Consider the following 27,563-nt stretch of genomic DNA (forward strand, 5'->3'; position numbering starts at 1 on the left):
GTTTGGATACACAGATGTGCAAAGGAAAATTTAAAAAGACATAATTTGTCAAAGTGTGTATCTGGTATTTGTATGTTTATCCTGTAGATTACTTTTTGAATCCATATAAAGAAAGAAAGGAAATTTTTAATTATCTTTCATCACTTATATGATCCCATATGCTTAATTCTTTCACATCATTGAATATTTTTTTCTTTCTTCCATTTATATATCGAAGTGTAACGGAAAGATATTAATCTCTAAAGACTTGAATCAAAGCTTATTGATAGTCAACTGGAATTTGGAAGCTAGAAGAATAATTATACCATACTTGTATGAGTTAAATTAGAAATCCAAATTCCTGTTAAAAAGGCACTCATGAAAATAACGAACAAGATATAACCACATTTGCACACAAAACACCCTCTAAGATAAAACATAAATTAGTTTGTATTGTTTTGTTTAGACATACCGGATTTCGCAATCCACTAATTCAATCTTGTCGAAAGGATATATCATAGATATAACTTTAAGTTTCGCTTAAACAATACTCCAGTAATCAAATACGGATCTTTTTTTTTTTTACAGTTGATGCACACTCTCCTATAAAACCAGAAAATTCAGCGTTCAAAAATTTCTTTCTTGTATGGATTGAAGCCCTCATCAAACTGAAAAAGATAGATGTTACGAAAAAGAAGATTGATCATTACCTCGAATTGACAATAACTAAGGAAATAGACATGGAAAAGTTACAAATAGTTAAGAAACATGTGGAGCAGGATCTGCTTACCCTTTTGGAGCACCTGAGATCACCCCCAGTTTATGATGGGGTTCGTGTTGCTTAGTCTTTAGTTTTTAATGTTATGCCTTGTTTACTATTATTTGTCTGTTTCTCTTTTTCTATTTAGCCCTGGCGTTGTTAGTTTATTTTTGATCTGTGAGTTTGACTGTCCCTTTGGTATCTTTCGCCCCTCTTTTAATCATGGTGTGTAATATAAACTCCACGTAAAAGCCTGGAAATATATTTTTTTTACCTTGTAACGTCATTTCAGTTCTCTGAATTATCTGAAAGTAGGCCTATGTGTAAACAAAACAAAAAGAAATGATTTGATTATTGAAATTGTTAAAAAAAAACCAATATAGAATATTAAATAAATGTATCTGAAAAATAACAATAAAATGTTAGCAAACAAAAATCAAATAGTTTGCATGAATCAACCAAAATATCAATAAATATGTATGACTGATATGCCCACTTTCCTCGAACCCTTGTGTATACGCTTATTAGTCAAATATATGGTATACATTTAGTTTTTTTCTTTATATTGAATCTGACCTTTCAATTGTTTATTGAAAACTGTTCATCACAAAAAAGCCCATCATACCGAAATTTAAAAGAAAACAGGGACGCAATATAATAACACAATTTTATGTTTTTGAATTTACGATAAACTATCAAAAGTGACAATTTTTGATAAGTTATCAATATATCATTTTTCTTTATCAATGTACACAATTTGATCGATGTTAACAAGAATTTATATAACTAAAGTGTAAATATAGAATATCACAAATCATATGATATTTTTTCGTAACTGTTGTACTTGTCACTTAAATACTTTTATATATTTATAACAAACAATTGTTTAAAAAAAATCAACTGAACATGAAAATGTTTGTTCATCCAAAGCATATTGTAAAACAGAAAAGATGAATAACATCTTAGCTAAAAAAAGAAGAAAAGGAAAAGACCAACATACAATAGTAAACAAAACACAACATAGAAAATAAGAGAATAAGCAACACGATTTCTAACCAACACTAGGGTTGATTTCAGGTACACCGGAAGGGAAAGCAGATCCTGCTCCACATGTAGCACCCGTCATGTTGGTCATGCTAGTATAAATCTGGTAATAAGTCTAAATCGATGGTTACATTTGGGGTAAATGGGATGGGATTATACGACATTTGGAACATATCCGCTATTATATGTGAAACGGTTATTCCATAGCGGTCACATAACTACTCGTGATGGCATCCGTAAATTTAGCGATGGGATGATTTCAACTTCACCTTTTGGAACTTTTGGTTTGATAGCTTCCTTGATGTGAACCTTTAAAACTAAGACATTGTTACGTTGATAATTATTTTCAGTTAACGATTGTTTGTGGTTATTATCAATTTCACTCGGAGTGACCATTTCCAACTCATTTTCATCGATTGATTTTTATCTTGTGTTGTAAAAAACAGACATAGGTTTGAGGATAGTGTCAAACAACATGTCTAACCCAACAACATTCTGTATGAGCATATCCTAGTTAAGACATTAAAAACTTTCATTTCGTGGCTTGTCGTTTTGTTGATGTCTGTATTTGCTTTTTTGTTAATTGTTATTTTTGGATTGTTTCCTTTTTTTTCATGTAAAAGTCCTTAACAGGTGACTATACAGTATAGGTTTTTAGCTTCATTTTTTATTAGCATTGATTTTACTTTAACCCAATTTAAAGCTGTATATAAAAACAATGTTCATGGGAAAAAGGATGACAGAAAAAGCCACAAATATGAGAATGCCATATTTTTGCCAGGTGATCGGTTCACGCTCAGAGAACAAATGATAAAAAGATATTAAGGTAGCAAAATAAAGACGACAGTGGTTTACCAAAATTCAATTTGTTGATCATTTTTTGGAAGGTACAAATCTAATTTGCAGACCTAAACTGAGGAACCACATGAACTTGACCAGATACATCCTCATGATAAGCGTTTGCACAAATGTATGCATCATCTACCATGCGAAGTATCACTCAGTCAAAAGTTATCACTGTTATTGATAAAACCATGGTATAAACTTTGGCGACCTTTCACTTCTTTCAGGTAGGACTAGCAAGATCTTGTATAATCAGTTTAGTCACCTTATAATAAAACAAAGGTACAAATACTATTTATAAATATATTTGGATTAATTTAGAAACACTAGCAATTTTAGCATATTATACAGAGTAAAAGAAATGTATCTACAGAGTTTACCGAAGAAGACAAACTATCGGCATATAAGGCATATATTTGTTAATGGTGAACAGAAAAGTAAAACATGTTACGTTACACAGAAGAACAAGTGATCCATTTGCTGGAGTTTCTTATCGACAACATATTTGTCGGAATTGTCGGCATTCATATTGGAAAAAACTGTGCGCCTCTCCTTGTCGATTTCTTCTTATTTTCATGAGTTCCTTCCGACACTTTTCATAAACGAGAAAATCAAAGAAGCCAGATCACATTCAGATATATGGGTGAGGTTCTTTTTCATTAACAATCCAAACGTTTTTGATTGGGTTCAGTAAATATATATCCCCGAGTAGAAATCTACGAAACTACAGACACGACTTTCTCCGGACGTTTTAGACTTATACCTCACATTTGACATAAGCGGTTATGTCAGTACCAGAATCTAAGACAAACGAGACGATTTAATTTTGAAATTATCAATCCCACCACCTTAGAAGAAATATATCACCTGTAAATGGGATATAAATTTCTCAAATCATTCGGTATTCTAGAGCTTGCAGCTACTACACAGACATTATAAAACACGTTATCAGTGTCGACCAAAAAGTTGATGAACCGGCCAGGGTCTGGACCTAAATAATAAACGTTTGAAAGTTAGGGATAAGATTATATAATCAGATGACATAAAATCTAAAATCGTTAGGTTGTTTTCTATTTTTTCATAATTACGAATTGGGGTTACAAATTAAAAGAAAATTGTCGACAAGGGCACGTTCCAAGTAAGTTATATGGTCTTAAACAAATTCAATTAAAAACATACGATTTATTTATAATGGAGATGAATCCTCATTTTAAAGTCGGAAAACACATTTTATTATGTGGTTATTGCAAGCAATACATTAAATATCGCCTCAAATCCCTCATTCAAAAGTGCTAAAACTTTCTAAGAAACTATGGTTCCATTTGTTCGAGGCATATATAAACTCAGAATAATTTTGCTATTTCTAAGGTAATTTTTGCAATATAGCTTCTAATGTATTTATAAATCTGATCCTTAAATTTAAGAAGAATTGTTTTGAATATTTTTTTATGGGAATAATGCAGAGAAGTGTTCGGACACACGACATTAAAAAAATAATATTTTGATTTTCAACACTTACTGACATTTTAAGTATTAATTTGCATTGATTTTTCATATAATACTCAGTCCATTCACTTATAAATTATAGTATCAGGGAAGTAACATTTTCCCCACATTTCTGATAAACTATCAAAATGCATTTTACGATAAGTAATCAGTAATACTCTTATTTAAACAAACATTTTTATCTATGTTAACCAGATACAATTGCATAACAATTAAAACTAGTGTTTAAAAAATTCCATTCCTTTGACGTGTTTGAGCTTTTGATTTTGTTAGTTGGGGTTGAAAGGTCAAATATTACTTTATTAATGTCATGCGTCCAAACAAATACATTATATTGAAAACGATGTGTTAAAAAACCAAACAGACGTAACAGGTAAAAATGTAAAATAAAAAGGGGGTACAGCAGTCAACATTCATCTTAATCTTACTCATATTCTGGGTAAAACTTAGTACCACCGATTAAATATAAGGTGGTTATTTAATAAATATATCATATTTAAAAAAAAAGTTACTTTTTTTCGCGATATAGGCAAAAAATGGTTTTAGAATATAATTCGAGGATAAAATTTCCTATGCGAGTAAAAAGTAAAATAAGATAAATACCGAAACCCTAGGAAATCAGAAGCTCAAACACGTCAAACGAATGGATAACAACTGTCTTATTCCTAATTTGGTACAGGTATTTTCTTATGTAGAAACTGGTGAATTAAAACTTTTTAAATACTAAGGTATTTCTACCTTAGGAATAGATTACCTTTGCTGTTATTGGTAATATATTTAGGAATGTTTGGTCCTCAACGCTCTTTAACTTCGTACTTTATTTGGCCTTTTTTTTTTGGAGTCAAACTTAACTTATGAGATTTTTGTAGATGAAACGCGCGTCTGGTGTAAATTCAAAATTTCAATCCATGTATCAATGATGAGCTTACTTATAGCGAGTTTAACCTAAAACACTACTGTATATGAATGGGCGAATCTTTAAAATATCTCTATCTATCAAACAGAAAAGATAACAAAATATCTCTATCTATCAACCAGAAAAGATAAAAAAAAATTACTAGTCTCTTGATATATGTTAGTAAACAACGCGTTTCGTTTTGTGCCTAATGTTTTCAAAAAATTTCCTGGAAATCACTCTAATTTTAAAGATGACAATTACGTAGTTGAATAGTTGACCCGAAGGAATTCCTATACCTATTTTTAAATTTAAACATACAACGCATACTATTTTAAACAGAATGAAATATGCATTGAAGCAGGTAAGAAGTATATATTTATTGATTGTTAAATTCAAAAAGTCAGTGTTAACCTATTCTTTTTGTCGTTTTTGTTTTTTATAATTAAAATGACGTGTTTAATAGATATGTAACGCATATTTGTTAAAGCAAATAAAACAATCAGCACATATTTGATTATTTTCCCCTTTATTTTCGGAGGTTGAGAAGGAAGTTTATGCTACGTATTTCCCTCATAGATAAGTCGAACTATTTTAAACTTGCAATGCAGTTACAAATTCTTAAAATACTGTATATCGGTTTTAATAAGCCCTGTTATCATAACATGTTGGTTTTTCTTTTAATTTTGTCCTTGTTAAACTGATGTTGCAATAAATAAATAAACGAAAAAAAATAAGTACGTATGAAAGATCAGTAAATGATTAATACAATAAAAATAAAAAATAAATAATAAATAAATAGATAAATGAATAAAAAATAAATAAAAAAAATAATTAGTACATAAATGATCTATTTATTCTTTTAAGTGGGTTAACGTTATATCATTTATTATATATGAAGAACCGAGGCCTACAATATATTTTACAAAAAACTAATGTAATGAACCAGACTGATACCACTCTTGGAAATATGCCAAAACAGGTAGATACAGGTAGATATCAATACAAATATTTTATACATGGATATCTAAAATTAGAAAGTCAAACATAATCAATATGTAACTGAAATCGTGTTTTCAGAAAACTAAAAGTGAAACTGATAGTGAAACTGCCTAAGTTTATATCCAGATTGTTATAAAAACGGCTTCATGTTAGAATGTTAAAGATATGTATAAGAGCCAACTCTATAAAAGACACTCTAACTTAAAAGGCATATAGTGGTTAAACAGTTGTCTCTATCATATGTAGCGTTATCAAAAACTCAACATAGTTTAGCCGTATTTGGCACAACTTTTTGGAATTTTGGGTCCTTAAGGATGTATTCTTCTGACTTTTCAGTCTCGTTCAGTCTCGTTGAAATCTCGTTCTTGAATTATTTCCAAAACATGTGATACAAGTGAAAAATATCAATGAATTTTAAAAATATTATAATCAATCATAACTCTGTGAAAAAATTATGTATTTACAATGAATGGTTTTTGAGTAATCCAGTTTTCAAATTTTACGACCAATCAAGTCAGTATTTTTAGCCAAAAGTATGAGAAAATGGGTGAGGGATACAAAAAATGATTTTACAAGAATCATGTACATCCCATATCATTTTGGTCTTTTCAAATTTCTTAGATATGTATTTTTTCAATCATTTATAATAAAAAAAGTTGAAATAATATGCATTTTGTTCTTAAAACTGAGAAAAATCACAAAAATACAAAATTGGCAGCATGTTAAATTTTACACAAAAAAGCGTCAAATTATGATAAAACTTTCTTATATTTACACCTACCTATAGTTTTTTTTAAGTAAAATTTATTCAGATTGGTCCACTTCATCTTTATAGAAATTATGAAAAAAAGTTTAATTGTGGAACTGTGATTTTTTTCACGATAATAGCCCCAAAATAGGTAAAAATCGATGAAAAATGGGAAAATCATCAAAATTGGGCATTTTCAAAGGGCCGTAGCAAAAAAAGAAGTGCACCACCATATGATTTTTCTTCACCAATTATTTTGTTACAGTCTTATCAACCCAAAAATCAGGTTAAGAAAAAAAGTTTAATTCTAGAAATTTTTGGCTCCTCAGAGGTGTACATCCTTAATGCTCTCCAACTTTGTACTTGTTTGGCTTTATAACTATTTTGATCTGAGCGTCACTGATGAGTCTTATGTAGACGAAATGCGCTTCTGGCGTACTATGTTATAATCCTGGTACCTTTAATAACTATTTACACAACTGGGTCGATGCCACTGCTGATGGACGTTTCGTCCCCGAGGGTATCACCAGCCCAGTAGTCAGCACTTCGGTGTTGACATGAATATCAATTATATGGTCATTTTTATAAATTAATTTCCTGATTCTTCGAAAAACTAAGGATTTTCTTATCCCAGGAGTAGATTACCGTGGCCGTATTTGGCACATCTTTTTGGAATTTTGGGTTCCTAATGCTCACCAACTTTGTACTTGTTTGGCTTTATAACTATTTTGATCTGAGCGTCATTGATGAGTCTTATGAAGACGAAAGGCGCTTCTGGTGTACTAAATTATAATCCTGGTACCTTTGATAACTATTATTATCAGCATATACACCCGGTTCGAAACCCGTACGCCAGACGCACGTTCCGTCCACAAATGACCCATTGGTGGAAAAAGAGCAGGCTTATGCCGCTATAAGGTAGCACTCGCACCCTCAAAGTGGAAAGGGATTAATAAAAGTTGCAAAAACTTATTTCCCAATCCCCTCTCAATAAATATGTTTAAACTAACAAATTTAAGAACCAAAAATTGCCACTTTATAAATTTAGAGTTCTACAGAAAGTAAGGGTTTCAACTCCCTCAGGCAGAATTGGCATTAGAAGGATTCGGCTATTTTTATGTCCTTTTTGTTTATAGCTCTTCAACGTTTTCGTTTTAATACATCCTTGGGCTTTTAAATATTCGACTTTGAGCGTTCCCGATGAAGGTAAATCCAAAAACGCACTTCGGACGCATGTAATTCATTACGTGTCGATTGATTTTTTTAACAACAAGAAATTAAATCATTCGTATTAAATATAATTACCAAATTTAACCAATAAATACTTATTTGAGTTAAAAAACAAAAATTACAATTAAAAGATACACATAATTAAACAGTAATATCAATCGTCCAATCAAATCATGCATACTAATATGCTGCACATACATTATATTCAAATATTAAAAATTAAGTAACCATTCTAACAAAGTAAGTAGAATGGCCAAACAAGCGTTTGAGCAACAAATGTCTTCTTTTAATATACACCTGACAAAAAAGTAAACAGTGCAAGCTAGAGAGAACAGTAGTTTGTCGATGATCAAATCTAAAAAAAAACAATTAAAAAAGCAAGATAAAAGAAATTAGTGAAATGTGAAATAATTGGTGTACTATTTTTTCTAAATTACAGTTGACACTTTTGTTTCTTGTTGAACATGGAGAATACCGATGACGACTGTCCCTTACCTGGGATTGAAAGTAACCCTGCTTTTCATGTTAATGTAGTCACAGAGCACGATTCGTTTTCAGACATCGATCCTTATTACAGTGATGATTCAGTCGCAACTGATGAAAAGAGTAATACATCGATAACAGATGATACAAGAGGGTTATTTGGCATGCAAACACAGCAAATGGAAGAATATGAAACCCCTGAAGAAGAATCTGAAAACCCTGAAGAAGAATCTGAAAACACTGAAGAAGAATCTGAAACCACGCTTATAGAGGTTTATCATGGCGGAAGTATGGTAAATCTAAATTAAACGGTTTGAAACAAGTTAGAACCATATATGCGTATGATATAGATTTAATAATGCATTGGACGACTTTTTGGAAAAATGTAATAGGATATCCAAAGTCCAAAGATAATATTGCGTACGGAAATTGAAACTTTATTTTCTTTTAGTACAGTTTTATGATGCGTTTATGTTTCCTGTAAATTGTACTATGACCAAAGAGATATTTTACTCATTATTTGATAGTTACAGTCTCTTTGTGTTCCAAACAAAAAAATGCTAAATCAAAATATAAACCGATGTTCAATTTTCGAAAAATGATTTAGAATATACGACTTAAAGCCAAAAACCAACCAACCTGAGTAAACCGTTGAAACATCAAACGGAGTAAGACAAAAGAAATTAAAATCACAAAAATACTGATGATCCGCGAGGAAAGTTTAAAACGGAAAGTACGTAATCAAGTGGGAAAATCAAAGGTTATACCGGATGCAAGTCAGATATTGCTCCTCTTGACGAACATTTTGGTATCTAAATTTCTATGACCGTTTAACCTTTTGTGAGTTGGTTTCTGGATGTGTTTTGATTATTTCGTTTGGATCATGTCTTTTTGACGCCTTTTTCCATATTCATTTCAATCATAAAAAGTCATATTCAACAAGATACAAGAAAAAATAAAAAATACACAGAAATTATCTAAAAAACTCATAATGACACCAAATGTATTAAAATTTTAGATGAATATTCTTAAACCATTTTAAATATCCATAATTGACATGTCGTAATAAAATGACTTTGACGCCATACTCTATTTCTTAAATCGTTATATTTTCAATGTATACAATATAATCGAAAGCAAATTAAGGGCTAGCTCAAAACGCTGCTTGATAATACAAAGAATGTATACAAACTTATTTGTTATTTCGTCTTTCTTTTCGTTAGTGCGCAGATAAGGCGTTGACATTGGAGCGTTATTACCAAGGTATGTATTCTGCCCGGTGAATGGAAATTAGTAAATTAAAAATAAAAGGCAAACAATCACCAGATTAATAAGTTGGTATTTTTATTCAATGCAAACTATTACAACTTATATAACAGCTTTTTTCCGCGCAAGTAAATGTTGTTTTATAAGTGTGCACATTTCAGTCATATTGTAAACTTTTTTTTTATTAAAGAAACAAAGGAGATTTAAAGATGAAAATTTTATAATTTGTATAGAATTTTTCCGGAGGAAGACAATAGAACCTTACCCTTTACATCATTTAGAAGTCAGCGTTCTCTGGATTCCTGCCATTGAAGAAATGTTGACCACTGGTGACTACAGAGTAAGATCTATTTTATATTAAAAGATTAAAGCTGGTTTTAAAAATGAAAAAAAAATCTAAAAGGGTTGATCTGTTGACCCATTTTTTGGTAGGTTGTATTCTTTTAATGCAAGATGGAGAAATGACCAATTTGTTAAAATCAAACGTAATGTTTAAGCCGAAAGTGTTATTCGCTATGGACGCATGAAATTAATAACCTGTTGTTTTCATTTTGTCGGCACTTGGTAGATACTCTCGCTTGGGAATTATCAGTTTGCGAGGGTATCATCAGTTTGGTAGTCAATTATTCGGTACGGACATGATATTTAAAAACCTTTCTTAATTTGTCGGTTTATGAATTAATAAATTATAAAGAAACTAAGGTTTTAACTCCCTCAGTCAAAGTTGCTCTTAGAAGAGTTTGGTTTTTATTTTTAAAAGTTATAGAGCACTTCAACTGTTTCGGTTACATACATCTTTGGCTTTTAAATATTCGGCTTTGAGCATTTCTGTCGAAGGTAAATCCAGAAAAGTGTTTCGGACGCATGAAATTAATAACGTGTTGTTTCCATTTTCTTTTCTTGCATTTGCTTGGTTTTTTTCAGCGCCTAATACGATTAATAAGAAGTATAAAAGATTCAGCTGATGAATTAATGGAAGCAAATCCTAAAGTCTATTGCACAAAGGCTTTCTATGTGTATATTGACTTAAACATTTCCTTGATCATCATGAAGGAGAATCTGAGTGACCCAGGTTGCATCGTGGAAGATTCAAGGAATATCTCTTTGCAGATAACAATATGTTTTCTTTTCATGGTATGTATTACAGTTTGTGTTATTAATTGACCAGCACTTAGTATTACATAAAATTTAAATCCTGGCTCTATTTAAAGGGGCACTAGCTGTCAAAGTCATGGTCACCAATCAGATTCAAATTCTCATATTTGATTTATAGCAATGTAAAACATTTATCCAAACTATCAAAAGTCTAAAATAAACAGTTTACAGAGCATGGGATCGGTTGTATGTAGGTTCGTTTCGTGTGTACTTTAGTCCAGACGCCATCTAGTTAACTATCTATTTTACCTCAGATGACCATATAAGCGATGCAAACATAAATAAAGATATCAATAGATTAAGTCAACACGTGCAATTGGATTTTTATAGGTCTGTTTGATTTGATTTTATAGATTAAAAATATATGTTTCTCATTGTTTTACCCGTATGAAAATGATTTTATGAATCAGTTATCAAATGATTAACTTTTGTTTCACTTTCCTTGTTGTTATTCTTTTCTTTAAATAACCAGTGTAAATACAAAGCATGCGTTGTCAATCTCTAGCTAGGGGTTAAATTGAAGTTCACACGAATACGGATTTAATGAGGTCGACTCATTCACTTGCAAGTGAATAACTAATTGTCAATTTTTCTTAGCTTAAGTTGACAAAATTGAACCATTTGGCTGTTAAAAGCGAATTATTATTTCACTATTTCACTTTCGTTATTGGTTGAACCAGAAAAATCTTACTTTAGATTTTTTATTTATTTCGTAGCTAGTGCCCCTTTAATTGAAGAATAACATAATAAGAAATACGTATATGTGTTACTATTTATTGTTGTTAACAATACAAACGAAATCAAACAAAAATAAAAACTCATTAATGTTTTAGAATCTAAAACTAACACATCCACCGTTTTCTACTTAACAAAATGCCTGTACCAAGTAAGGAATAGGACAGTTGTTGTCCATTCATTTAATGTGTTTGAGCTTTTGGATTTTGCCATTTGATTAGAGACGTTCCGTTCTTAAATTCATCAGAGTTTAGTATTATTTACTTTCACCTAAAAAAACTACAAACGTTTTGGTAAATGAACAAAGTACTTAGTATTACAATGTTTCTATTATCTCTGTTTGTTTCGCTCACACATTGGTTTCAATATAATGGAATTTTACGCAATTTTGGCTGTACCGAACGAAATCAAACAAAAATAAAAACTCATTAATGTTTTAGAATCTTAAACTAACACATCCACCGTTTTCTACTTAACAAAATGCCTGTACCAAGTAAGGAATATGACAGTTGTTTTCCATTCGTTTAATATGTTTGAGCTTTAGATTTTGCAATGTGCTAAAGTTCTTTCCGTTTTGAAATTTCCACGCAGTTTGGCATTTGTGTTACTTTACTTTTACTCAAACAACATACTGTTAGCTCTAGACTCTAAACTCCGGCCATAGACTGTCTGTGTCATTTTGTTTCTCTTGTGGACAGTTTTCTCATTGGCAATCATACCACATCTTCTTTTTTATATGTAACACAAATTTTAAGATAGAAAGTGACATGCGGCGTTGATATTGACTATTTTATATTACATGATTTATTATACAATTGCACAACATAAGACTAAAATAAGAACCAGGTTTTACGTCAGTAAATTCTGGAACGTAAATGCTGATAGTAAGGTTAAAACATATTAGTATAAATATGCATTGTGAATTGCAATTTTACCACTTGAACTACAAAATTTTTTGTTATACGTTGCATTTTTTTAATTTCAGGGGCAATATCGGGACGTTTGTCATATTTGCAAGAAAAGTAAGCAACCACATTTGGACACATGTTTTGTAATATTGTAGCATTTGTTTTAACAATTCACAGTATTGCAACTTAAAAATCATTCTAACAAAAATTCATGCAATTGCTGTCATTCACCAATTACATGTAATTACGTTGCGCACGATGTTGGTACCAATTCCATTTTGCTATAGTTTAGCATAAAAATAAATACGTAGACTGGTCAGTTCGATAAAAATATAGTGATTTCTGATTGAATTCATTACATCACACTTCGGTATTGACATGAATATCAATAATGTGGTCATTTTTATAAATTTGCTGTTTACAAACTTTGAATTTTTCGAAAAACTAAGGATTTTCTTATCCCAGGCATAGATTACCTTAGCCGTATTTGGCACAACTTTTTGGAATTTTGGATCCTCAATGCTCTTCAACTTTGTACTTGTTTGGGTTTATAAATATTTATATATGAGCGTCACTGATGAGTCTTATGTAGATAAAACGCGCGTCTGGCGTACTAAATTATAATCCTGGTACTTTTGATAATTATTGAAATTAAAGAAAAAAAGGAACAGAAATTTAAAATACCGGGAATTATAACACCTAATTATCCCATGTATTTGCAAAATAAGTTTTGTCCAACCTTTCATTTTGTGTGCAAAAGATCCGAATTCCGTTTCTTTTCTACGGTATTTTTTCTCCGATCATCGTAAAACTTCACAAGAATATTGCTATTGTTATAGTTATTCGCGTGTTAAAGCAAAATCAATATCACTGAAACCGTAATCCGGGAAATGTTATTTTAAACAATTTGAAAAATGTCCAAGCATATGTAAGTATATTTCGGGTTTGCGCATTTATAACGTGAAATTGAGAAAAACTGAAAGGAAAATATTTATAATATTTTGAAGTTTTTTTTAACTTATTTCCTGGTTCATGATATTTTTTTAAAATTTAATCAATGTGTGGTTCGTTTGATCTCAGTACTTCATTGGTTCAAATCCGATTATGACGTCGAATTTTCTTGCTTTCCTCTAAATTTCCTATTGTGACGGCATGGAAATAGGCGACCATGCCTGATGACGTCACATAAAAAGAACACATCTTTTTGCAGATCATTCGAAAAGAAGGAATAAGTTTGCCTGCATAATGATAGAAAATCATTAGAGAAACAGATTCCACCACCAAATCTCGTGTAATACGATATTTATCCACTCTCGACAGTTAAATTTTAAATATTTAAAACGCTCGGGCAAGCCTCGCGTTTTAAATTTGAAAATTTAACTGACTCCAGTGGATAAATATCGTATTACCACGCGATGCAGTGGTAGAATCTATATACATATATTGAACTTCGTTCCTGTTCATTGTAAACCTTTGATTGTGTTGCAAACATAGTCTTCCACAAACTGGTATTAATTAAAGTCAACTCTGATGTTCCGAGTTCTAATCCTCCTCGTAACAAAGTGTGTTTGACTCCGATTTTAATTGACAAGGATTGCCAGTTTTCCTGCCGAAGGTCGGTTGAAGTACACAATTCTCATCCTGGTATCTGTGATGATTTTGTGCTTTTTTAATTTTTAAAGATATACCGGATGCCAAATGCGCATTTCGACAATCAATGTCTCTTCAGTGATGCTCGAGGCCAAAATATTTGAAAATCCAAAGCTTATTAAAAACACGAAGAGCGATGAACAAAAAAAAAAGGACTGACTAAAAAGTATAGCGAAAGCTGGGCAAGAAATCAGAGCTTTGTATGAGGAAGATGCAATCCTTAACTTTAGATCATTTCAAAAAATTTCAAAAATTTTGTAAGGACGAATTTTATGTATTTTCATAATACCAAAGTACTGGATACTGGGCTGTTGATACCTTATGAGACTATCACTACACCGGTAGAGGCTTCGTCCCAGTGGTAGTAAAAACATAATCGGTACATTTGTTCTGCACCAGATGCGCATTTTGACGTGTCACTTTAACATAACACACTAGTACTGATCTTTTACTTTTTACAGTTGATGCTCACTCTCCTTTAAAACCAGGAAATTCAGCGTTCAAAAAGTTTTTTCTTGTATGGATTGAAGCCCTCATCAAGCTGAAAAATATAGATATTGCGAAAAAGAAGATTGATCATTACCTCGAATTGGCAACAACTAAGGTAATGGACATGAAATACCAATTGGAAGGATAAGATATATAACAAAACTTTTTTTTGCACTACTATTTCATCTTTATATAAATAAATTGTTCTGCATTTCCGAAAGTTGGTATAGTTTTGGAAATTAAGTTGAAGAGAAAGTTTAACAGTGAATAAGAACTCAAATATTTCTAATAAAATTGAGAAAGGAAATGGTGAATATGTCAAAGCGACAACCATCCGACCATAGAGCAAACAACAGCCGAAGGCAACCAATGGGTCTTCAATGTAGCGAGAATTCCCGCACCCGTAGGTGTCCTTCAGCTGGCCCCTAAAATATGCATAATAGTACAGTGATAATGGACGTCATACTAAACTCCGAATTATACACAAGAAACTAAAATATAAAATCATACAAGACTAACAAAGGCCAGAGGCTCCTGACTTGGGACAGGCGCAAAATTGCGGCGGGGTTAAACATGTTTATGAGATCTCAACCCTCCCCCTATACCTCTAGCCAATGTAGAAAAGTAAAAGAATAACAATACGCACATTAAAATTCAGTTTAAGAGAAGTCCGAGTCCGATGTCAAAAGATGTAACAAAAGAAAATAAATAAAAAAATAAATAAAATGACAATAATACATAAATAACAACAGACTACTAGCAGTTAACTGACATGCCAGCTCCAGACCTCAATTAAACTGATTGAAAGATTATGTCTTCATCATATGAATATCAGGTACAATCCCTCCCGTTAGGGGTTTAGTATCATACTATCATAAAATATATGAGAAGAACATAACCCGTGTCATGCCAACAACTGTTATTTTAGAAATAAATGTGTTTAGTTCCGATGCAAAGACCCTATCAGTGAATCAATGTTAAAGCCAAAATATGCAATCTTTAATGACCTGACAACAGTATCGTAACTATATCCCCTTTTAATAAGTCTATTTAAAGGTTTTGTTAGTTTCTGAGGAGAATACTGACATTTTTGTGCTTTATAAAGAATATTTCCATAAAATTTTGGATGTGAAATACCTGAACGTATAAGATGTCTGCATGTTGAGTTATATTTACGAATTATTTCCTTATACCGGTGATAAAATTTAGTAAATGTTTTGACCAGTTTGTGATATCGAAAACCCTGGTGTAATAATTTTTCAGTAATACATAAATTTCTCTCGTTAAAATCTAATACATTGTTACATACACGAGCGAATCGTACAAGTTGAGATATATAAACACCATAAGATGGTGACAAGGGAACGTCACCATCTAAAAATGGATAATTAACAATAGGAAATGAAAAATCATCTCTTTTATCATAAATTTTTGTATTAAGCTTCCCGTTTATGATATAGATATCAAGATCGAGGAAAGGGCAGTGGTCATTGTTATCATTAGCTTTATTTAAAGTAAGTTCTACAGGATAAATTTCTTTAGTATACATACTGAAGTCGTCATTATTTAGAGCCAATATATCATCCAAATATCTAAAAGTATTGTTAAATTTTTGTATCAAATGTTGTTTTGATGGGTCTTTGCTAATTTTAGTCATAAATTGTAACTCATAACAATACAAAAACAGGTCCGCAATAAGTGGTGCACAGTTAGTCCCCATTGGAATTCCAATAACTTGACGATATACGGAATCTCCAAAGCGAACAAAAATGTTATCAAGTAAAAATTCAAGTGCATAAATAGTATCAAAGCATGTCCAATTGACATAGTTCTTTTGTTTATTGCTACTAAAAAATGATCTAAAAGAGTTTGAACATATGTACTCGCATTCCGACTTTTTAAATGCCCAGTCAATTAGGGATGTGAATTTTTTCTTAATAAGAATATGAGGCAAAGTGGTATATAGGGTAGAAAAATCAAAACTTTGAACAGATTCAAAATCACCAATATATGCATGCAATTTATCAAGTACTTCCAACGAGTTTTTGACACTCCAAAAGTAATTAATTCCACTATTTTCAAAGGCCTTATTTGAACAATTTATTATCAGGTTTTTTATTGTACCAAGTGTACTAGTAAGTAAAACAGACAATTTAGTAGTTGAACAATGGCTAGAAGATGAAATAAATCTATATTTGTAAGGTTTTTTGTGCAGCTTCGGAAGCCAGTACATAGTTGGGACTTTCATTGTGTTTGGTTCTGCTTGTAAAGAAGTAGCTAAAAGTTTATGTTTGTTACAGATGTCGTTTTCTGAAAATGAAGTCAGTTGGAATGTTGGTGAATTCGTGATTTCCTTTTGCAGAACCTCTATATAAAATTTACGTCAAACAATAATGATATTATTAGCAGCTTTATCAGCCGGGACAAAAACAAATTCCTTGGCTAGTTCTGTTAGTTTATTTTTGATACGCGAAATAGGGTTTTTATAGTTTTTGTTGAGGGTAAAATGTTCTTTAAAATGTTGTATTCGAATATCAACTATCTTCATTACTGAATTAAAAAAAGAGTCCAAAGATTTTTTGTCAGCTTTTTCCCGTTTTACCCATTTCAAACAGTAGGAACGGAGTGAGTCGTTGATGATATTACGACACTCATTCCAGTTAATAGTTGACGGGGGACGATATTTAGGTCCTTTACTGAGGAATGATTTTAACTCTCGGTCGCGAACGATGTTAAGGTCTCCTGTTATAACATGGGAAATTGGTCCATAGGTGTATTCTGAATTACTGCAATTACACGACATAGGTGTATTTTCAGTGATATTTACATCTTTACACAATTGGCTATAATTAAACACATATTACTAACCATGTCAACAATTGTGATTCTATTCTGTAAAGTTATTTTCAAACAAACAAAAACTGACATGTGGCCTTGTGAAATAGAGATACATGAGAAGCGATTTTATATAATAGATTGCTATTTTCTTAACTGTATTTGGCAATATCTTTCGAAAGTTGGGTCCTCAAAGCTTTTAATTTCGTACTTCATTTTGACACAGTTAGCCATCTTTTTTTTTCTTTTTAAAACGACACCAATGAGACAATTGTAGACGAAACGCGCGTCTGACGTGCAATTTTGGAATCTATAGTGAGTGTATTAATCTCTTACAAACAGGAAGACCAGGAAGCTGTTACTCCTATGTTGTATCAAATATACCATTTAGAAAAAGAACAAAGGAAGATAGAGGACGAAGTTGTGGATAGCGATAATGAATATGTTAAGGATTCTAATTATACTGGTATAAAACAGGTGTGTACATTGTTAACTGTGTTATCCACATATATTTTGATCAACCTGCATAAGTGTTTCCAAATGGTTTAGAACAGATTCATTGATTTATCGCAAAATACCCCAAAATTGTCATACATGTCAAAAAGTTCTATAATACCGATATAGTGATTAAGATTATAACACAATGTTGACTGCTGTACCCCAAGTTTTTACATTTTTATCTATTATGTGTGTTTGTTGTATTCATACATCGTTGTCAATGTAATGAAATTGTATGCGACTGTCATACAAGTGACAGGTTTAATAAGCTATAAACAATTTTTACGTAAGAAAATGCCTGTAATAATTAGGAAATATGACGTCTGTGATCCTTTCGTTTCAGTACGATTGAACTTTTGATTTTGAGATTTAACTTATAACTTTCCGTTTCGAATTTTCCGCAGAGTTCTGTCATTTTGTTATATTACTTTATATAAATGAGAGGTTTAGCTAGCTTTAAACCCAGGTTTAAGACATCCTTTTCTACTTGAGACTTAAGAAAATGCCTGTACTATGTATAATGAATATGACAGCTATTCTTTCGTTTGATGTGTTTGAGCTTTTGATTAGAGACTTCCCGTTTACAATTTTCTTTGGAGTTCGGAATTGTTGTTATTTTACTTTTTAATAATTGATAATCATTACAGCAAAGAATGAAACAGGAAGGAATAAAGGAAAACCATCAGAAAAAGAAACGGTATCGTCGTAAGTAGTCTTAGATATTGTGTGTTTATGTTCTCAATTTAATTGTAAAACATGATAAATGTGAATGAACCAAATTACACGGAGTTAGCAACTAGCTAATACATTCGGGTTTAATTTAATCACACAACTTGGTTAGAATAGCGAACGGGGATCTTTTCCAGTGTTCAAACTTCACAATATCAATGATCGCATTCGATCATCGAGTTTAGGTACTTCGATGAATGTCACACAAATAAGAGGTTTAGTTAGCTTTATTAGAAGGTTTAATCCACGAATTTTCCTCACAAGAAAATGCCTGTTCCAAGTCTGGAAAATGACTGTAGTTATCCATTCGTTTAATGTGTTTGAGCTTAAGTTTTGCCATTTGATCGGGACCTTTAAATTTTTCTTGGAGGTTGGTATTTTTTTATTCTACCCTTTACAGATTGACTCATCATCCCACAGAATACGATACGATTTTTCGATTTTCAATTATCAGGATATGTGTTCTCAGAATGAGGTTTGCTTATAGTCCTCTTTATTTATCTATTAGTAAAAAAACTCATCAATGATACCAGGATTGAAATTTGTATTTGCGCCAGATGCGCGTTTTGTCTACAAAAGACTCATTAATGAGGCTTGAACGAAAAAATTCAAAAAGACCAAATAAATTACGAAGTTGAAGAGCATTGAGGACCAAACATTCCTAAAAGTTTTGTCAAATACAGCTCAAGTAATATATTCCTTGGGTAGAAAAGCCTTATTATTTAAAAATTTTGTAAACAGTTAATTAATAATTATGACTATATCATTGACCATTCATTTCAACACAGAAGTACACACGTCGTGTTTACATTTATATGTGTCTCTCTCATGACAATTGATGTTAAGTTTTCTGTTGCACTTTTTATACAAACAAAGGTATTGGTTTTATTTAGTGCTGAAAGGTTAAACGATTTAACGAGTTTTTTTTTCGAATAAGAAGAATGTGTATGTTTTGTTTTTCTGATCCAACTCATAGGAGTAATCACTTATAAAATTGCTACATGTTATATGAGAAAATCATTTTAAACAAACACTGTTTCAGCAAAAAGAGTAAACGAACCGTTGGAATCATTTACAATGCCAACTTCATGGAATGGATTCCGAGGTAAATGGCCTAAAATATTAAAAGAACTTTCACACTCTAATGAATGTATCAGCTCTTCAAATGAAAACGAAACAATATACATTCCAAAAGGTCACGAAGTTTCTGATGTCGAAAGCGATGATGCATTTGACAAAATGTCTAGAGACAATTGGATAGGCTCTGATAATACAACCAGTGATTACGAAGACGATGGTGACAGCGAACCAATAGATTACTACGAGCAGAGTGTTATGATATACGAACACAATCATGATAATGAGTTAAATGAGCATGATGTCTTAACAAATGGTATTATATTATCAGAAAGATATTTAAACCAACATTCAAAAAATAAGAAACAATACTTTCAATACGAAGAATTCTACAAGAAAGAAAAAATGAAAGAACTTTGTGAAAGATATCCAAACAAATTTAAGAAATGTACAGTTAAACTTGAGGCTGCGCATAAGGCAATATGCAAAATCACGGACCATTCTGGTGAAAAATCCGAAATTGAGATATCTGGAAGGTCGAAAATAGGGAAGGTTTTTAATGACGATGAAGTGTGTGTTGAAATACTAAAGGATGAGATAGAAGAATACGAAAAGAACAATCATATTGGTCCAAGGCTTAAGGTTACTGTAGATAAGTCCAAACTAAATTTGAAAGTTTATGGTCAAATAAGAGGAGTTTTGAAAAGATGTCATCACGCAAACGTTAAACACCCAGTATTTGTTTGTATGTTGGATGAAGCAGAATATCATTTAATGAGACCAGTATCAAAAGCAATACCAAAACTTCATATATTGAAAAGAAATTGTACAAATGATTATCAAATTGATGTATACAATTATGATAAAGAGAAGGGAGAACTTAAACACAAGGAACTTTTCAATATCAAGCCAGGAGAAATAGAGAACTACATATTTTTGGTAGCATTGATCTGTTGGCATGACATATACCCACGTGGTGCCGTTATTAAAGTATTGAATGCAAAGAGTGGTATGAAAACAGGAATGGAGATCTTGAAACTTCAACACCAGGTGCCTACTACGTACAAAAAGGAGACCATAGCAAATCTTAATTGGGTGCTAGAATTAAATGAACCTCTTGTGTGTAAAAAAGATAGAACTGACTTAACAGGTATGGAGGTTTTTACGATTGATCCATCAAATGCTGAAGACTTAGATGATGCTTTAAGCATCGAAGAAATAGATGACATATATAGAGTTGGTGTGCACATTGCAGATGTAACTACTTACATTGAAAAGGGTAGTCACATTGACGTTGAAGCTTGTGCGCGTGCCACAACTTTTTATCCCGGCCAAGGTATCAATCCATACCACATGTTGCCTAAACCATTAAGTACGAAATTATGCAGCTTAATTCCAGGGGAAACGAGACCTTCAATATCCATATTTTTTACCTTTGACAAAAAGAAAGGTCTCCAAAAGCATTTAACTGAAATTAAAAGAAGTCAAATAAAATCAATTAAACAGCTGTCATATAGACAAGCTCAAGACATCATTCTTAAAATTGATACAGCAATTTCAGATTCATTATGTAAGCAAGTTAATTGCTTGTTTAAACTTGCTAAAAACCAAAGGCTTACCAGATTGGGCAGTGGCATGTTTTACTTTCCGATGGCAGTAGACGGTGAGGATGACGATTTCACGGATACACTGGAGGCTCATTATTTGGTAGAAGAATTCATGATACTTGCAAATCACACAATAGGAAAATTTCTGGTAGAGAAATTTAAAGACTGCATTCCACTTAGAGTTCAGCAGCCACCGAACCCGGAACAAGTAAGAACATGGTTGGAATCCCATGAATTTTATGCTGATTTGATAGTGAAGTTACAGGAAATTCGACCGTCTCCAACATTATGGCACGATCGAAAGCTAACAATTGAAAATACTCCGACAGGAAGATATACTAAGCTACTCATGTATCAACATTGGGTTTGGAAAAAACTCCTGTCAGCAATCGAAAGACAGGATTACAAAGTCGCTAGTCAACTCATAGGTTGTGATGACTTACATCCATTCTCGTGTTTGGCACTAGACGAGTGGTATGAATACCAAGAAAGAGCTGAATACAAATGTTCAGGTGAAGTACGTGCAAGACAAGATGGTTCTCATTTTACCCTGGGTATGTTTCCATACACTCATTTTACATCACCAATTCGACGATACGTAGATATCATTGTTCATCGGTTATTACATTGTGCTTTAGATAAGAAGGGTTCTTGCTACACGAAAGATGAGGTTTCCGAACTTTGTTGTTATCTAAATGAAGTAGCAAGGCGGGCAAAGAACTACCAAAAACAATGCAGGGCGTTGACATGGGGATATAAACTAATGAAAGAACCGCAAATGTTATACGGATTTGTTAAAACTGTTTCAGATAAAGAGGTATCAGTTATTTTCCCAGGTCACAGATATCTACCAAAAAGCTCGAAAACTATTCAACTAAATTATATAAATGCTGCAAAGAAACCAGAATTCAAGACAGATAGGTTAAATGGGCGAAAAATTCTAGAACTTACTTGGAAAAAGAGATTATACTCCTTCAACGGGTATACGCCTATCAAGAAGAAGCAAATAAAGGAGGATGGTTATAGATTAAATCCTCATAACAGGGGATTTTTCCAGCAACAAAGGAAATGGAAAGAAATAATGGAGAGATTCACATCAGCAAAAAGTCCGAGGGATAAAATGAAAAAGTTACTAAAAACCATCAACGACGATGAATTCGGAGATTCGAAGGAAAATGTAGACAAGCTAGTCGAAAACATACCATCATGTTTTAAGACAGTAAAAGACGTCAGTTCTGAGGTACGAGAAGGATCCATCACATTACAGAGTTGTCAGTTTACTATGACATTTAATCACCAACAAATATTACCTCTTCAGCTATCTGCCGAATCTGTAAAGGGTGTGCTCATTCCACAAATCGAGATCTTTGATATGACAAAAAATGTCAAACATTGTTTCCTTCATGTCAAAGACCCTATCAAATATCTAGAGCAATACGCAACTTCTCCGTCAAAAGAGCGGTACTTTAGTGCAGTCGATTATCTTAGAACGTGGAAACCACTGGTAGAAATGGAATCAGCTGCAAACTCAGTGAAAAGTAGTACGGCCACAATTAATGATGTACCTGTCAGATTTCTCTCACAGTATGAAGGAAAATTTTCATTAAGCAAAGGATTTTGTGACCAGAGGAACATTGAGATAAACAAGACACCTTTAAGTGTGTTTCTCACTGATAATGAAGAAGCCATGGATGAAGAAAATGAGGAAGGAATAAAAGAAATTGCTAGTCCAGATTATATATGTATTAAGTGTCCAATTTTTAAACCGTCAATAGACAAATGGGATATAATCAAAGGAAATATTGCACCCACTGATTATATAATTTGGATGGCACATGCAAAAATTGATAGAGCCCAAGTTCGAAAAGGAAAAACCGATTTTATATTCCGACTTCATAGAAATAGCAAACCGGTTCCTCTTGAACTAATGAAAGAAGATAGCAGGCATAGGTACAGCATTGAAATCATTTTCAAATCCAGTGCAGATCAGTAAGTACAAATATCTTTCATTGTCGAAGTACTTATTTATGTTTATTGTGTTTTAAAGTTTTTAGTTTGAATTATCATGTCTTTAATAGATGCTACAAAAACTTTTAATAAGAAGAAATAAACATATTGATATTAATTAAGAATGTGATTTTAAGAGTCAATGTTATCACCTCATTACATTTTATTTTAAAGGAGAATCGATGCAGTTCTCCAATGCCTAAACAAAGCCACCACCCTAGCTAAAGCCATAGCCTTAGGAACTTCAATGCCAAAACTTGGTAATTTTAATATATGTACTACTGTTGACTTTATTTATACGTATACAAGAATGCAACAACACAAAACAATATTGACATATAAAGATTACAACAACACCAACGCAAGAATGATAATAAGATGCTCAACACTAACTAAATACAACATTCAATGGTATTTTGCACAACAAATATCCAAAGTGAACAAAACCTGGTGTGAAATAATGTCATAAGTGTTGTTTGTTTTGCACAATAACGAACATCATACAAATTAAACACAAAAAAACGTGTGTAGAAAACGCAAAGTTATAAAACATATATTACCTATGTATATGTATACATTATATAATTGACGTTGTAATTTTTATTCCAATAAAGAAGACCGTAATGGCTGAACGGTATAGGAAATTCTGTCATAGTTATTATATTAAAGATAAGATAAGATAAGATAAGATAAATAATAGTTTATTAAAGTGTCACATATTGATCTACATTTAAATACATAACAACGTTAATATCATAAAAAAAGGATCAATACCCAGCCTATAAAGACTTACGAGACACTGTATATACATATAAAAGCTATAACAGTTATACTGAAGGAAAATGTTTTTTTATATAAAAAGGCATAGTCATGCATTACAGGATTTAAAACTCATTATATATGTACACACAATTATAAAATATCTATTCATGAATGCTTCAAAATAATAATATAGAACTTACTAATAAAAATCAACAATAAATACAAAAGAAGTATAATTACAGTTTAGTTCGCTTAAAAACGACACTAGGGTAAAGGTTAAAAAAAAATCAGTAAGAATTCAGTTTTAGTTCAGTAACATTTTTAGTAAAAATTACAGTAAAAATTTAACGATTAATTCAAAATAAATTCGATAAGTAACGATTTACAAAGTAAAACTACAAAAAAGGAAATTTAAATCAATACATTAAGTTTAAACAATATTATAAAAAAAAAATTACGTCTCATAAAACATTTATGGAGTGTATTAGCCAAAAGTGGTTGGATTTCATCACATTTCATTAAAGATGTAAACTTGTGTGCAGTTGTTAATATTTCAAAATTGCCAATCAACTGTTTAGCATTTTGAAAAAGTTCAAATCTAATGTCCGAATAGAGCGGACAGTTCATCATGAAGTGTATTTCATTTTCTACGGTTGAATGGTCACATAGTTTACATAATCGTTCATTCAAGGGTATCTGCGGTCTCACTCTGGAATATCGTCCCGTTTCAATAGCCAATGGCAACGCTCCACTTCTAAAAAGTGTAATTGTTCGTCTTACGGAACGTGGGATGTTACGCTGTATGTATTGTTCAGTTTTAACATTTTCTTTGTATAAGCGATAAGTTCGTAGCTTATTTCCGTTTGGCTGATTTCTGTCATTAAAAAGATCTGATAAAAACTCATCATTATCTAGAATTGTCAGTTTGTCTTTAATTAAATGTACTGCTGTTTTTAATGATATTTGAGTGTTATTGACTAAATCTGCACATTCAATAGAGTTTATAAAACCGGTCATTTGCTTGTGCCATCCTTTCCGACGTCTTGAGCCCAGTCCGACACCGTTGAAATAAGTCTGTCATCGTCTTTATTTCAGCCTACATAATAGACGGATGCATGACAGTTTTTGTTTATTGAAACACGTTTTCAGTCCTAAATCGCCACGTACTGCGGAGTTTGATGTTCGTTTTCCTACAGCTAGAAATAATTTGCAGGCTTTGTTTTGAACACAGTTAATCACACCATATTGTTTTGTTCCCCATATACCACTTCCATAGAATAGGATAGGCTCAACTGTTAATTCATACAGCTTGAAGAAAACACGATGAGTCATACCTCCACTACTTATAAATTTTCCGTATAGGGCGCCTAGTGCACGACTAGCTGACTTGTCCAATTCTCCAACAGCTTTTTGCATGTTCAAATGTTCATCCAGCCAAAGTCCTAGGTACTTATATGAATCAGCATATCCGATGTTAAACAACCAATCAGAGACTGCATATATAAAGATACATGTTTGTGAAATGTGTAAATGTTTGTTTGTGTGTTTGTGTAATGGCATGATGTTGAGTTAAATTTGGGAAGTTTAAGACGCTCAAATTATGTGTTTATAATACAATAAAAAATGTGTCATCGTTACATTCACATATACAAAAAAAAATTCTGATTTTTTTTTATTCTTTAGATAAAGGCCATTTTAAACTAGGCAGAGACACCGAACCAGACGTTACGGATATAGGATTGGTTGGTAACAACAAACAACAGTATAATGCTATACAGAGGGCGTTGACAACTTCATTTAGTTTAATACAAGGTCCACCAGGTAATTTTCTATGCCAATAATTGTTATAACATGTGATATATGGGATAATCAGGAATTAAATGTTGACATAGATATGAAAAAGTTAAAGTTTTAAAAAATTGTATCAATATTAAATATTACGAATATTTGGTGAAATAGATCATAGTCGAAAAAAATATGGCATCTGTTGTTTTGCTTAGGAAAATACAAGTTCCGTTTTTTGGGATATACCATCAGCCAGAAATTAAATTTGAACAATACGATAAATAACAATAACATTTTTGAATGCCTTTATTCTTATAAAGTGGACCTGATGGTTATTCTGTATAGATCCGTTTGGATTTTATCCTGGCTTACAAAATATTATTTATGGATCATACATTTTAAAGGTTAATCCGGGATCATTACTAAGTTCATTAGAATATATATCAGACGCTATGTATGTAAATCAATTTTCAGACATAATAATCTTTTCTACATTTGAAAAAGTGAACTCATTTCAAATTATCTCCACTAAAATTCAACTTAAGAATGCTGAACATTAAAATATGTGCATCAATTTAGGAGATAACTGTATTGTATTTTAAGCTTGGCTTTCGAAAAACGTATATTACTGTCGCAAATTGAGTTTACCTAGCGACGCGTAGCGGAGCTAGGTAAACGGATATTTGCGACAGTAAAATCAAGTTTTACGAAAGCCAAAGGGTGAAAATTAATTGGGTTCTTATTGCTAATTCTTTAGTTTTCTATGTTGTGTCATGTGTACTATTGTTTGTCTGTTTGTCTTTTTCGTTTTTAACCCTGGCTTTGTTAGTTTATTTTCGATTTATGAGTTTGACTGTCCCTCTGGGATCCTTTGTCCCTCTTTTATCGTTACAAACAAATTGCATTTAAATTGAATATCATAGTAACCTTTTTTTCTAATTGCTCGGTCTTTAGTTTTGTAAATTGTTGTATGTCTTATGATGTTATTTGTTCATTGCATTGTCAGTTCGTTCTGAACCTTTGATTTTGAATTTTCCTTTGGTATCGCATGTCTCTTTTTCACCAAGTACTTCATCCTATAAACTGAATGTTTTGGGTTTTGCGTTTATTATCAAGGTTAACTCAGAATGACTTTTAGAAACATGCTGTCAAATTCATCATTTTGGATCTACTTATACGCTTATAAGGTTCCCATAATTTTCAATTACAAACTCATATTTACATTTAAGGTACTGGAAAGACCTACACAGGTATCAAGCTGGTTTACCTGTTTAATCAAATCAACCTAAAATGGCAGGAGATGGGCCATGAAATGAAACAGATTATTTTCTGTGGTCCATCAAACAAATCAGTAGACCTGGTGGCAAGTAAGTGGTTTTAGTTCACCTGGCCCAACGAATCAAGTGAGCTATTCTCATTGTCGTCGTCGTCTGTTAACTTTTACAAAACACTTTTCCGCTAAAATTAGGTTGAAATCTATCTGCCCTGAAATATTCAGACGAATCAGAAAACACGTTGTTGGGTTGCTGCCCCTCAATTGGTATTTGTAGGGAATTTTTGCAGTTTTTGG

The 27,563-nt window shown here is 31.9% G+C and overlaps 1 protein-coding gene across 1 annotated transcript in view; it reads left to right on the plus strand.

The window, feature by feature from the left end:
• The first annotated feature begins 5,367 nt into the window (after positions 1–5,367).
• LOC143064934 (3'-5' exoribonuclease HELZ2-like) overlaps positions 5,368–27,563 on the plus strand; it is a 29,369-nt gene continuing 7,173 nt past the window's right edge. The window contains exons 1-13 of the mRNA XM_076238156.1: positions 5,368–5,391; positions 8,447–8,783; positions 9,714–9,753; positions 9,990–10,096; positions 10,681–10,890; positions 12,632–12,668; positions 14,666–14,808; positions 17,871–18,005; positions 18,674–18,731; positions 19,798–23,428; positions 23,621–23,706; positions 25,892–26,029; positions 27,223–27,360. Coding sequence (XP_076094271.1) covers positions 8,472–8,783; positions 9,714–9,753; positions 9,990–10,096; positions 10,681–10,890; positions 12,632–12,668; positions 14,666–14,808; positions 17,871–18,005; positions 18,674–18,731; positions 19,798–23,428; positions 23,621–23,706; positions 25,892–26,029; positions 27,223–27,360 — 5,035 coding nt within the window. The 5' untranslated portion in view covers positions 5,368–5,391; positions 8,447–8,471. The remainder of the gene's footprint in view (positions 5,392–8,446; positions 8,784–9,713; positions 9,754–9,989; positions 10,097–10,680; positions 10,891–12,631; positions 12,669–14,665; positions 14,809–17,870; positions 18,006–18,673; positions 18,732–19,797; positions 23,429–23,620; positions 23,707–25,891; positions 26,030–27,222; positions 27,361–27,563) is intronic.

The sequence above is a fragment of the Mytilus galloprovincialis genome, chromosome 1, assembly GCF_965363235.1.
Source record: "Mytilus galloprovincialis chromosome 1, xbMytGall1.hap1.1, whole genome shotgun sequence".
Classification (NCBI taxonomy): domain Eukaryota; kingdom Metazoa; phylum Mollusca; class Bivalvia; order Mytilida; family Mytilidae; genus Mytilus; species Mytilus galloprovincialis.